This window comes from Heliangelus exortis, chromosome 9 (assembly GCF_036169615.1).
Source record: "Heliangelus exortis chromosome 9, bHelExo1.hap1, whole genome shotgun sequence".
In the NCBI taxonomy this organism is placed as follows: Eukaryota; Metazoa; Chordata; class Aves; order Apodiformes; family Trochilidae; genus Heliangelus; species Heliangelus exortis.
Genome location: NC_092430.1, coordinates 21,083,138 through 21,096,383, shown reverse-complemented (window position 1 = coordinate 21,096,383; position 13,246 = coordinate 21,083,138). Strand labels below are relative to the sequence as shown.

At 42.6% G+C, this 13,246-nt stretch overlaps 1 protein-coding gene across 3 annotated transcripts in view; it reads right to left on the bottom strand.

Annotated features, from left to right (window-relative positions):
- Nucleotides 1-13,246, bottom strand: part of SPATA16 (spermatogenesis associated 16) — a 92,290-nt gene that overhangs the window by 35,920 nt on the left and 43,124 nt on the right. For all 3 annotated transcript variants that reach the window (XM_071752647.1, XM_071752650.1, XM_071752649.1), the window contains exon 5: nucleotides 5,682-5,766. In XM_071752647.1, coding sequence (XP_071608748.1) covers nucleotides 5,682-5,766 — 85 coding nt within the window. The remainder of the gene's footprint in view (nucleotides 1-5,681; nucleotides 5,767-13,246) is intronic.

Below are 13,246 nucleotides of genomic sequence, written 5' to 3'. Positions count from 1 at the left end.
AAAAAATGTCAGTAATTTTAATCCTAACTAATTGCTTCAGCCATGATGCAATGAGAGTGTAGGAAACCTGTGCATTGATCAGAAGCTGCTATCAGTGCAGTGTTATAAGAACAAACTGATCTTTCTGCTTAGGGGCCAAAATCTTTTGGTTCTTTTGGGGTTCTTCTAATATGCAGGATGAGGAGAACCATTACGTTCCAATTTTCCAATAGAAAATGTAAAGTGCTTCAAGGCAAGTGTTGTCCTTCAAAGTGGCCATAGACACAGAAGAGGGAGGATTGCCTATTGTTTTTTTATGAAGAGGGATAAGAGAAATGTTCCCTTTTCTGACATGAGAAAATTCAAAATTAATTCTTAGAGCAGCAACAACCTCCAGAGACCTCTGAGACAATGTGGGCTGATACATGTTAAGCACTTTCTTCTGCCTGTACACACAACAGTCATTGGCCTCAATGGGATTTTCCCCCAGATTTGATTAAAGAAGGGACTTTTCTGCAGTGAAGTGTGGCACAGCATGATCTGCTAAAATAGTCTCCAGAATTAATGAGAGCTACATCCTCACAGTGATATGGTGTCCAGGCTGCCCAGAGAGCCTGCCTGTCAGCTCCTATCAGTCATTCCATTTGGAGGATTGCACAGCATCCCTGCTGCTGCCAGCTTGGAAACCTCATGCTCCAGAGCAGGACATGGGTCAAGTGTGAGCACTGAGGACTGCTGACAGGCCTTGTCACCAGCTGAGAATGCAGAGGAGGTTTTGGTTACCAAGAGCTTTTTTCCTTTTAACTTTCTTGCCTTGGATTGTCACCCTGCAAGGTGTGAGATAAAGCTGAGCTCTAAAGGAGCTGACAGTGTTCATCCCTGCACTGTAGGTGTTCAGCACCTTGCAGGGCTGGGGTAGTGTTTGCTTTATTGTGTGATGTGTGTATTGCTCAGTGCTGGCAACAGATTTTTTTATTTTTTATTTCACTTTTTTTTTTTTTTTAATGGAAGCACTTGATGTTCATAACAGCAGCAAGAGAGGAAAACAAACGACTGAATAGCCAAACCCGTGGCAGCCAATGTTATGGAAGCTTTCTCTGTGATATTAAGTTTATTTTAGCTGGAAGAGAGATTCACAAAACCACAAGTTTGTGAGCTCTGTGTGCAGCAGCCACAGAACCAGTGTATTCAGTGTGCTAAGAGCAGCCCTTTGATGGTTGCAATCCCGGCCAAAACTGAACTGGAACTAAAGCTAAAAGACCAGTTTGCTCCAGTGCATACTAAAGGTCTATGTTTGAGCTGTGACATTATGAAGGTTTTCAGTAGAGGTGGTTCTGGAAGCATACAGAGGTGAACCCATGAGTTTTGAAATGCCTTCTTCCTGAGCTTCCATTAATTTCTGCAATGTGTGGGTTGCTGGTGCACTTCGTGTAGGACTTTGGCTACGTGGGACTGACTTTAAGTGCCTAATGGATGCTGAACCATTAGTATAACATAAGCCCCTGATTTTCAGAATGGAAAAATAAAAGCAATTGGATTTGCAGTGTGCTAATGAGTTAAGCCTGAGAAAATGATAAATCAGGTAAATAAAGATATTTATATTCTAAGATGGCTGTGCCAGATACTGGTGAGGTGAGGCTGAGACTTTGGAATTTCATGTTTTGATGGAGGAATTTTAGACTTTGTGCTATGGGCGTGATGTATTTTTACTTATGGAATGAATCATCCAGAGTACATTGCACAGTTTTTAGTTGGCAGAAATAGTTTACAAAGGTGTGAGTGAAACTGGACAGTTTGGGGAGGGAATCCTTCTCTGGGATGAAATATCTCCAGTCTAGTGTTTGTTTTGCTATTGTCAGCTGAGAAATTGCATGCTGACAATAAATGCTGGGTAGCTTATATGACTCTGGTGACAACTAAGTTTAAACTTTGTCTTACTGCTACCACTCTGAAGATATCTACTATATTAGATTTCATAGCTTTCACTTTATTATTTATTGTGATGAACTCTATTTAACGCCCCTGTTTTTAATCTAACAGCCAACACACAAATCACCCGGTGAAGATTCTGCAGCAGGTTATGAAAAAAAGCCTATCCATTTGATTATATGTTAACTTGGAATGTATATTTTCAATCTGTGGAATGAAATATTTGAGGAGAGAAAAAGGCCCAACTGCAAATGAGTTTTTCACCTCTCATCAGCATTATTCCTTTATCTCAGAATGGAATGGAAGACTGTATTAATATTGAAAACTAACACAGAGCATTAGGTGTTACATACCACTGTACAGAGGATCCAGAAATAGATGATTTACTTTAGAGGGGATAATCAAAGAAAGCTAATCAAAAAGCTAATCAAAAAGAATATTTAAAGTTACCTTGATCATGATCCATAGGTACATATATCAAAGATCCTAAAGTTTTCAGAGCTGAACGTGTAATACAAACTGCTGGAAGTTTAGACTGGACAAGTAAGATTCCAGTTATTGTGGGGAGAAATAGGGAATGACCATGCAAGAAATCATCTGTTAGGTGATTTATGGTAAATATTCTATTATTAAATGTTTAAATTGGGGTTGGGTAGCTTTATTAAAAGCTGACTTTACTTTCCTCTTTTGGCACCAACACAGGAAAGTAAGGGTGCAGTTCTGGGGTGTTTCTATGCAGTAATGGGATAATTCATCAATATGAGCCCACTTGGTCTTAAAAATCTGACAAAACAAACCTTGCAGTGTGCCTAAGAGAAGATACAGGGTCACATGGTATGGATCTCTGCTGAGGAAGAAAAAAATATTTGAACTGTTATAATGAGGAGAGGAGTGATTTGAGGATGCTTTAAGAAGAGTTTTGAAGAAAGAGTACTCCTGGCAATTGGTGTCAGGGATAGAAGAAGTTAAAAGGAAAGTATAAAACCAAAATCAGAAGCAGAAAACCAAAGGAGATAGAAGATGAAGACTGCTCTGAGCATGAGGAATAAATCAGGAGAGCAAAACCCAGTGATTTAGAAGTAGGATAAATTAAAAAAAAAAACCCACTTCACAGATGTGAATTATCAGCCTAAATTTTTTGCAGAAACAAACATCAGCTGAAGGATTTGAGTAGTGTGTACAGCATCTTGAAGATAGGAAAGAAGTAGAAGACAGGCTGTGAGGAAGACAAGCCTTTCCCAGCAGTTAAAAGAATCATGAAAAGCAGACCCCAAAGTAGTCAGTGACACACCAGATTATATACATGACCCAATGAACGAAGCAAAAAGGTGACACATCTAATCTGAAAATCTTCCTTCACAAAAGTGCAAAAACAAACCATCCTGTTCACCATCTATTCCCTTCCTCCTCAGAAAATTTTGCTCAGGGTTATGAGGCAGTGCTGGTGAGTTCTGGGGCAGAGGAGTAGTTAGCAAGGAGAGCATGCATCAATAGCTGTTGCTTTGGTTACAAAGGCACATGAGCATCTATAGTCGTGACAAGTTATTTTCAGCTTTACACTGTGAGAGAGGATATTAAGGAAAAAAAAAAAAAGATGATGCTACCTCTGCTTGGCCTCTGTGTGGTGGCAAGTCCCAGTGCAGTGTCAGAAGCCACATCATCCTGCAGAATTGTGCCTTGTGTGCACTGGTGACATTGAAGTCACCCCCGGTGCTGAGGGCACAGAACTCATCTGCCCAGGAAGGAAAAGGTTGGTACTGGGGATATATCTTCATGATCAATACTTCTTTAAGTATTAACTTCTGTGGGAGTGATACTGGGCACCCAGCTGGCTCTGTGTGTCAGCACAGAGATAGGGCTGAGTCCCCAAGCCAGCCCACGCTCAGGCATCCACACAAAAGGCACAAAATTGCAGAGCTATCTCTGTCTTCCAGCAAAAACTGAGCACGGAGGGGGATCAAGAGAACGGTTAGGGCTCTACTGATGTTTCAAAGCTGCTGCAGACAAAGATTAGAGTGGCTGGGGTTGAGGAGAAATGTAGGGAAGGAGTGGGCACAAGCAGCAGGGTGGTGGCTCTTGGAATGGCAGGGGTGCAGGGAGGCATGAGCTCTGAGCTCAGGAGTGAAGCAGAGATGGACAAGAGCCCCACCACTGCCAAAATCCTTGCTCCTTCCTATCTAGAAATGATGGTAATGGCTGGAGGTGATTCAGTAGCCCCACTTCTGGTTTGGTTCCCATCTTAGCCCAACCATAGCTTCTGGTTTAGGCTCCAAGAGGAGGCACCGTGTTGAATCTTGTCCTTCATTCCACTTTTTTTTCAGCTCTGTTGCATAGCAGGACAGTCTGAACCCATGGGGGAGAGGACAGCTATGACAGCTCCTCCTTTAAAGGTTTATATTTTGAAGCTTCACATCCTGACATCAAGAAGGGAAGTCAATGGGTGCCAGTCTTAAGAAAAAAAAAAAAAAAAGTATTCTAAATGAAAAAATGACCCCTTCATAGAATGTGTTTGTGAGCTCAAGATTTTAAATGAGTCTGACCCAATGGGAAAAAAAAAAAAAATCAAACTGTTCTGTATAGAAGAAATTCTCTGCTGGAAAGCATACAAGAAAGTTCACAGGCACTGCAAACACTAGCCCAGTGGGTAATTCTCTGAATGAGATGCACTTTGCACTCACAGCAGTACTGAAATTCAGCAGCTCCCAGGACTGAGATGTATTCCATTTTACCAATAAGACAGCAACTAATAATAGTTTTATGAAGGAAGAATTTACCATGTGAGTGAAGATAAAATGCCAAATTCTGATCTTATTACTCAGGCTTCTGTCAGACATATTTTGCACTGCTTCATATAGAGATGTCACAGATGCTCTCACAGAATAAACCCAAAATAAACAGAATCAGAATCATACACTGAAATTTTATCACAAGGGGCATAGCTTGTTCCTGGAATCATTAAATCTCTTGTGTGGACAAGGAGGACCTGAGGTCCAGGTCCAGTCCAGGAGGCAGAAGGGTTTTCCACCTCCTGAAGCCCAAATGCTGAGCTCCCTCTGGAACACCCTTGGGTTGCATGGGAAGCAGGGAGGTGAAGGCTGGGATACCACTGGCAGTGAGAAGCTCCTGCAGCAGAAATCCTCTCCCAGGAAAGGATCCAGCATCCCCTCACCTCCAGGTCTGTGTGAGAGCCTTCCTCAGAGCAGAAGGAGGTGTCCTTAAACTTCAATTTATGCTGATGTGGCTGAACAGCCCTCTCAGATAAGCATCACTCGGGAGACAAGTTTCATTGAAGTCAATGGTCTACTCCCCACATAAGTTATTTTTGTAGCCTGGGGTCTTGCCTACCCATCCTTCACAGAGCACTTCAGCTTCCTCTGAGACCAATCGTTACAGCCATTCTTTCCTCCCCTTCTGGTTGAAGGGTTTGGAAAGGTGTCAGAAGATTACTACCGTGCAAATTGCAAGAGGAAAGCTTTGCTCAGGTAGGCAGACTTCACAAAAAATAGCTTAGGGGACTATACAGTACCCAGAATAAGTTTTATAGCAGTCCATAAAATTGAAGTATGAGCCAAGGGTTAACAACCTTGAATTTTGCCCTTAAAATTAGTCCAAGAAAATCTACTTCATTATAAATACTGTAGCACTACACAGAGTCCTGTTGATGGATAGGCCCAAGAGCTACCTTTGTCGTCAGTCTTTTAAGCAGCAATCCTTCATTTTGGTCTTAATAGTGAGATGGGTACCTCCTTCCTCATTGAGCTATCAATTTTTACCTGCCAATACTGTTTGATGAGCTTGCTTGTATGCTGCTCAGTGCCTCCTGTCAGCCAGTATATATGGTCAGCAATCATGGCGCTCCTGACAAGCAAAGCAGAATAAATGAGTGCACAGGAAGAGGAGGGTGTATATAGCAATATTTAAAGGAGGTAATATTAAGAATGTAACATGAGATTTCTATCGAAAGATTAATAACTGTCAATTTTCGTCCAGACAAGCATTAGTAAACTTTAACTAGTTGAACTATCTACAAGCAAAGAACCCTCCACTTTCATTTAATAGCTTCTCCATATTTTAATCCGAGCAAGTATTTAACACCTGCTATTAAATATTTTAGGTTTGGTTTGGGTTTTTTGCTTTAAAGTACTTGTGGGTGAAATATCTCATGTGTAACTCCATTTCTTCTAGGACAGCAACAACACCTGTAACACCCTGTGGCTTGGCATCCTGAGACTGCCACTTGTCTGTGACAAACTCAGCCACACTTAATCTTTGATTAAACTATATCTTTTTAAAAAGCAACAAAGCCAAACTAAAAGGAATCAGCTCTCTTGCTACCTCATCCAGTACGCTCTAACACTCCCACTGTCTGTGACAATCGTTGCATTGCTCTTTCTAGACTGAGGGATATTAAAAAAAAAATATTGTGCAATGGATATTAATGCAGAGTCTTAGCAGACTTTGGAAAATCAGTTTGCTTTTATGGCTGCCTCTCCACACTGTTCTCTGTTTGCTTTCCTCTAGAGATTCCAAATCCAATTAAATGTGACTAGATGTAATTCTAAATTGTCACTTTAGTCAATTAAACATATAATAATCTTGTGTACCTAATTACCAGCACCAAAAGTTTATTTGTTGATGTAGTGCTATCAATGTGTACTTCTGCATGTTCCCCTTATCATTGCCTATATATTAATTGTGCTTTGACATTACTGTAAATTGAATTTGAAATTTCCCCCTAGTTAAAAGTGTCTCACAAACAGTAATCCCAATCCTGTCGTAATACCCTTTCAGGATGTACTTTCCAAGGCTGTATTGTGTTCTTACTGAGATATAACCAAAATTACACAGATTTCACAATAAACATTTCAAAGCAGGCCCAGTATCAGGGGGTAACATATTGTTATAAAGAGGGACTAAATCTTATATGTTCTCACACATCTCCCATTAATTTCACTGAGAGAAAAGCAATTGCAGAAATCCATGGATTCTACTGATAAGGACTGGATGTAGCCATAAGCTTTATGGAATGTTCATTCAAATCATCAGCAAAAATCCTCTTGACTGCACTAGAACAAAGAGCAGTTTCTAATTGAACATTCTTAGACAAGCTGGCACAGAATGCACAGAGGATGAGATCCTCATTGCCTTGAAAATAATTGGGAAAACTCTGACTCCAAATGGTGCCAGGGTTTACTGCCAGGAATGACATATGGATCCTGTGGATGAAGCAGACAAGGTGAGCAAAGCATCCAGCAACTGCCTGATGGACCTGGTGATGGTTTTGAGGAAAGACCTTCACTGTGTCCTGAGGTGCAGAAGGGAGACGATCATGTGGCAAAAGATTGAGGGAAAACTTTGAATAAATCTGTCACATTATTCTGTATTTTTGGTCTAGGAGAGGGGGTCTGCAAAGCTCCCATGGCAGTAGCTGGTCCCTAGCAGAGTATGTGAGCAGTGGTGGCCTCCTGTGGCCACCTTGCCATCAAGAAGGGACTGAAATCTAAAAGTAGACAATTCTCAAGTATTAAAGCCTTGCCTATTTTGGAGTCAAAGGACATTTGCAAGTGGTTATATACAATTTGGGATCCTCTTCTATCACCCCTGAATTGCTGTAATTACAGAGATGAAGACTGGCAAATCCTTAACCCTGAGCATGATCCCCATCGCTGCCTGATGCTGAGGAAGGGCTGCCACAGGTCAGACACAATCAAGCTGGGGACACAGACACCCAGAGCATGCTTTGCCATCCCTGCTGCAGGCTGTGGGCTGGCAAAGTGAAGATCCATCCCACTGGCAGCACAACACAACACCCAGTTTGTGACTTCCCACTCCCGGGTGCCAGCCAACCCTTTCTTTCCCCAGCGTGGCCCTGCTACCAAAGGTGGAGATGTGCCCAGAGCCACGGACAAATCTGGAATCAATTCTCTCTCCAGCCACTTCATCTTTCTCAGTTTTTCAGCATCAGCTGTAAAATGTGGATGACCACATTTGACTGATTTATTTATTTGGTGTCTGGGTCCTCCTGGTGCCATCTCCTCTGCAGTGCACTCAGCACGATGTCACTCTGATCATGGCAGAAGTCTCCAGGCATTGCTGCACTCCAGACAAAAGCCTTTCTTCTTTATTCTTTCTTCTGGATTTGTTCTTATTTAAATAATCAGAAGCACACTTACATTTCAAGCATCCCTGTTTAGTTTCTCAACATCTGCTCTTCTCCTTGCTAGGTTTCTCCCCTACCTCTGTGCACGGCATCAGGAATAGGGGGGCCCATACACAAGGCCCCACTGGGCCCTTCAAGTTTCTCCATCCCAATTTTAATTCTCAGTTCCTGGGCCACCAAGGAGCACACACTGGTCAGGACTGACCCTTGCTACTGTGACTTTGGGGCTTACAAGGGACTTGGAAAATTCCACTTTCCAAAGAAACACAAATATTAAGGCTCTGTTATTGTTTGGGGCCTGTGTCCAGCCCCAAATGGGCTCAAATCAGAGAGGTTTTTCTGAAGGCCCCCAAGGCTAAATTCACTACGAGACACATTTATTTGGAAGGCACTTCTTAATTTTAAAATACTCATTTGTGATATTTTTGTACACTCGTCCAATGTGATGGTTCCCTTTCCTTCAGTGTACTAGTGGGGGAGAAATTTGCTTTCCCCAAACTCAGGCAAAAATATAAGAAAATGAGAGATGAAATTCAAACTGACTCTGAAGCTCCCCTTCCCAACTCTGGACCCTCCCTGAGCACAAGGAACAATAAGGTACAAAAGAATGGGAAAATAACTCCCCCTTGGACCATGAAATGCATTTTTTGGGATGAAATACCATGTCTGGGGTTTCTTTACAGTTCTGAAAGATATTTAGATTAAACTCTGATGGTAAAGATGAAAGAAAAACATTTTCTTCCTACTTCTGACACAACCACTTCATTGATATTGAGAAACATTTGCCTCATATTTACAGAACCATCCACCAGTTTTGAGATACTAATAAAAAATACAACACACCTGAGCTTCAGGTGTGCAGCTCTGTTTGCCAAGAGAATTGAAGTGTTGGCAGCACATCTTAGGGAATGTCAGAGAAAATGATGCTTCCTTCCCTCAAAACATGAGATTTATGTGAATTTTATTTTTCCTAGTTGCTAGTTCTGGCCAGTATGAACTTCCATAGCATGAGCAAACTCATCTGTGTTGATGTAGTAAGTTTGGATCCAAAGGTATCTTGCAATATCTGCTCAATCTGGCCACTTGGTGGTGCAGAACAATAAGTTATATTTCTATACATGTAAGCAAAGAGCACACCACAGATCCCAAACTGTGTCTCTCAGCACATCTCCAGACATGCACAGGACTTGTAAAATAAAAAAAAAAAAGGGGCCAAAGGTGGCTCTTGCTGAATGGCAGGAGTGGCTCTGGCAGTCAGTGCACAGCCCAATCTCTTGCAGCAGCCACACAACCCTGTGGCAAGAAAAAGGGTGGTAGGGGTGTAGGAAATGTTTTCTGGAATACACCAAAGTATTATCTTGCCAAAGAAGGGAAGAAATCAGCGTTGTTGCTAAATGTTTGTGTGTTCATTTACTACTTTAAAGACTGGGAAAAATATAAGGGCAAGACTCAAGGTCAGCTCCTTAAGCTTTGACTGCTCCCCTTGAGCTGCAGAGGAAGGAAAAGAATCCTGAAGGACAGAGGAGGATTTCTCTGCAGATGGCTCAGCTTCAGGAGCAACCACAACCTTGGCTCATTAGCACAACTTTCACTCTTTTATGCTGCTCAGCCCCAATCACAGATGATATCAGGAGGCTGGTAAGTGGCAGAAAATTACCTTTGCTCCCTACTCCAAGTGATCTCACCTGGACCTGCAGTAGGTGGTACTAATAGATGGCCTCAAGCTCTCCCACAAGATGTTGGTCCTGTGCAGATCTGCAGTTGGGAAAGGGTAAGTGTATCTCTGTTGTTTCATTTTAAGAGGAAGGTTAATATTTGTGATGCAGACAGCTGGGTATTTGAGCTCTCTAATGCAACAGTTCTGGGTCTGAGATGCTAAATGAACTACTGGATGGCCTTCTTTCTGGGATTAGAGAAGGAAAATGAATTTCATTAGTGAAATAAGTAGCAAGTTGTACTTTTACTGTTATTATCCTGTTGGAAAAGTGAACAAAATAACAGTTTGTTTTTTAACATCCCCATTTTCCCAAAATAAATATAAACTCATTACTTTGAGGTTATGCAGACATCTGGAGACTTTTAGACCAACCTGCCAGCTTGGTGACAGAGTATGTTGTTGTCTTTGCTGAAGTTTCTGGGTCATTAGCCCATTGCTAGAAAGCAAAACTAAATTTCCTGCAAGGAAAATGGCAGCTGCATTTAGAATACATTTATTATATATTTTTTTATTATCTGTCCTACGGTTGCATGCAGGTAACAGCTTTCTGTGTTGTATTCAGATTGCTGTGCAGAGATAACACATATTTCTAGTTTAATGGCAACTTTCCTGTAAGGACACAGAGAATGCTTTACAAAGCAAAGCTGAGTGAAACACAGGGAAGGGAACAAGCCTTTGAAAATGATAGGGGATGCTCAAGAAAACAGGCTGCTAAGCCTAGTAAGGTCTTGGGCTTCCTGTGACCTGGTGTGAAGCAGGCAGCATGGATGGGCTGAAGAGGTCCCAGGAGATGTGGGAGGCTCCTGTGCTTGTGTTAACCTCAGCATGGAGCTGCTCAAAGGGATAGGAAAAATGGGATGAGCTGCTTATAGCACAGATGCCATGAAACTTTCAGAGGGACACCCTCTATGCTTGTTCTGGTCTGTAGCTGGTCCTGGCTCTGCTCTCTTGTATCTCTTTATACCTCATGCTCCTGGGTTACAACCATGCTGTGCACTGTCAGTGTTCAGATTTACTGCTGGCAGGGTGTGTGGGAAAACCACTGCTGAAGGTTGCTTCTTGCCTCTAATCTGAGCCTGAGTGAGCCATCGTGTGACACTTGGGCCATCTCAAGTGATAAAGAATAATGTGTGTGGCACAGAAATGATGGCCAGTAATTTTAGCCCCAGACTAGCATCATATGTTGGTGTCAAACTAAATAATAAGCTGAGTGGACTTTCCTTCAGGCTTTGACTGATCCCAACATTTGTCAGGGCAGCTTTCCTCTCCACCCAGTTTATGATGCACTGCTCTGGGGACAATGGAGCTCCCCAACACAGCAGCAGCTCTCAGATCTCTCCATGTCAGGGCTACAAGGAGACCCTGTTGCTTTCCTAGTCCTGGACTCTTCCTGACATCCCTGTTGGCAGAGGGGGAGCCCCACTCCCCTCCTGACCCCCCAAACCGTGGCCAGGGAGATGCCCAGCCCCACCACCTCTCCCTGGGGACCATCACTGCAGGGATCAGCACCATGGGGTGCAGGGGGGCAGCCCCCACCTCTGGCCAGCCCCTGGGTTCTGTTCCCAAAATAAGGGGGTGAAAAAGCCCCTGCTTGGCTGTGAGAGCTCTCAGTGTGTTGGTGAACTGTGAGGTCCCAGAGGGACCCTGGCAGTGCTGACAGGTGGAGGGGGGTCTGTTGCTATGACAACCAACTTCTATTCTTTTTATAGAATTGGATTTTTTTTTAAAATCAGTTTTGTAAAACTGAAACAATTAGGGTAAAGAATATAAATTTTTCTCCTGGTTTTTTTTTTAGGTTCCCCCCCCCCCTCCCCCCCCCCCCCAAGAGAAAAGCCAGGATGCAAGGGCAGGCTGCACAGATGTGTGCAAGGGGCAGGCAGCTGGTGACCCCTCCCAACCCCAATTTCTTAGATACCTGTCCTTAGTGCAACTGTGTGCTTTCTAAAAGATAATCAGGCACACAAACTAACCCAAATCATTCACCTTTCAACCACTGCATTTTCAATTCTGAGCTAAAAGGGGATGCAGACCTGAATTCACACAGGGGACTGGGGGCTACTGCTAGTTTGCTTTTCAGCTGATGGGATTATCTAGATTATTTAATTTTTTTTTTTTTTAATTATGAATGTTAAAAACCTGAGTCAGCTGTAGCACAGCTATTAAGATGCTAAAACTTCTTCCTTCTTGAGGATTGCTTACCCCTACTCCATGCAGTCAGATGAATATGAGTTGTTTGTTTTGGCAGAGGGACAGACAGTTTACTTTCCCTTACATATATACAACTAATTTCAAGTCACTAGTGTTCTAGCTGGTGATAAAAAAGCTATCTTAAGGTTTTCTCAGAACACAGTGGCACTGTTAAATCAGCACAGCATTTTGATTAGCAGAAAGATGAGTTCTATGCAGTTTAATGATAAAAAGGGGGCAAACTCCCTTCTGTTCTTAAAACGCCAGTTTCAAAGCAGGAAGCTGGCTGTATTTTTCTGTAAGCTGCCATTTTTCACCTTACTACTGATGCAAGGCTATTCAGTGTCAGAAGTAGCCTACAAGAAAGAAGAAAAATTGCTTTCATGCCTTACTGCTCATCTGGACAGACCTTCTCCTGAGGATGTGTTGCAGGCAGCTGTGGGGTCACAGCTGGTGGGCTTGGTGACTTGAAGGATGCACAGGTTTCACAACTTCATCTCATCTTTGGCCCTAAGGCAGCAGTCTTTATATTGCCAGGGAGGCTGGGTTCTCCTCAGCCAGGAGGATTTCCTCAGTTTTGTGACACAAGTGAGCCCAGAACTCTTTTGCTTGAACTGTCCATTCTGGTTATTAAGTGATCTTTTGACCAGCTGTGACCCTGTGTCCTTTGGTAAAGTGTTTCCAGTAGGCTGATCCTAAGCCTAAATGCCTTCTTATGCCTAAACCTTCCTGATAGCATCCACAGGAAATATATATATATATACACACACACACACATATATATATAATGGATTTATACCCATTTGTTCAAGGGCTAAGATGGTCTTTCAACTGAAATAGGTTTTTTCCTTTCTGAGGTTTAAATCTTTGCTGTGTTTGTCAAAGAGCAGCCTCCTAACATCAGAGATACCCATATAGGAGAAATATATTTACTAGCTGACATCTTAGTGAAAGTGGCTGCAGCACTTTGGAATTCATCATTTGCAGATGCTGTGACCCCAAGGTGGTCTTTCTGGGATAGCTTTACGATCCCAAATGGCCTCAGGCTGCACTCTACATGGTGACATCCTATCAGATGCTATCCTGAAGGACTTGCTGTGCAGCTGACAAACCTCAGAAGCAATGCAGACAGGGGCATTTCAGACTCCTTGAATTAATTCAGCTGTCCTTGCATTTAAACTGCTCCGGATGCTTCCTCTCCTGACACGGGGCTGCACTACTGAAAATTACCCACAGGAGAACTTGAGAGATGCTTAAATTACAGTTGACTCTGC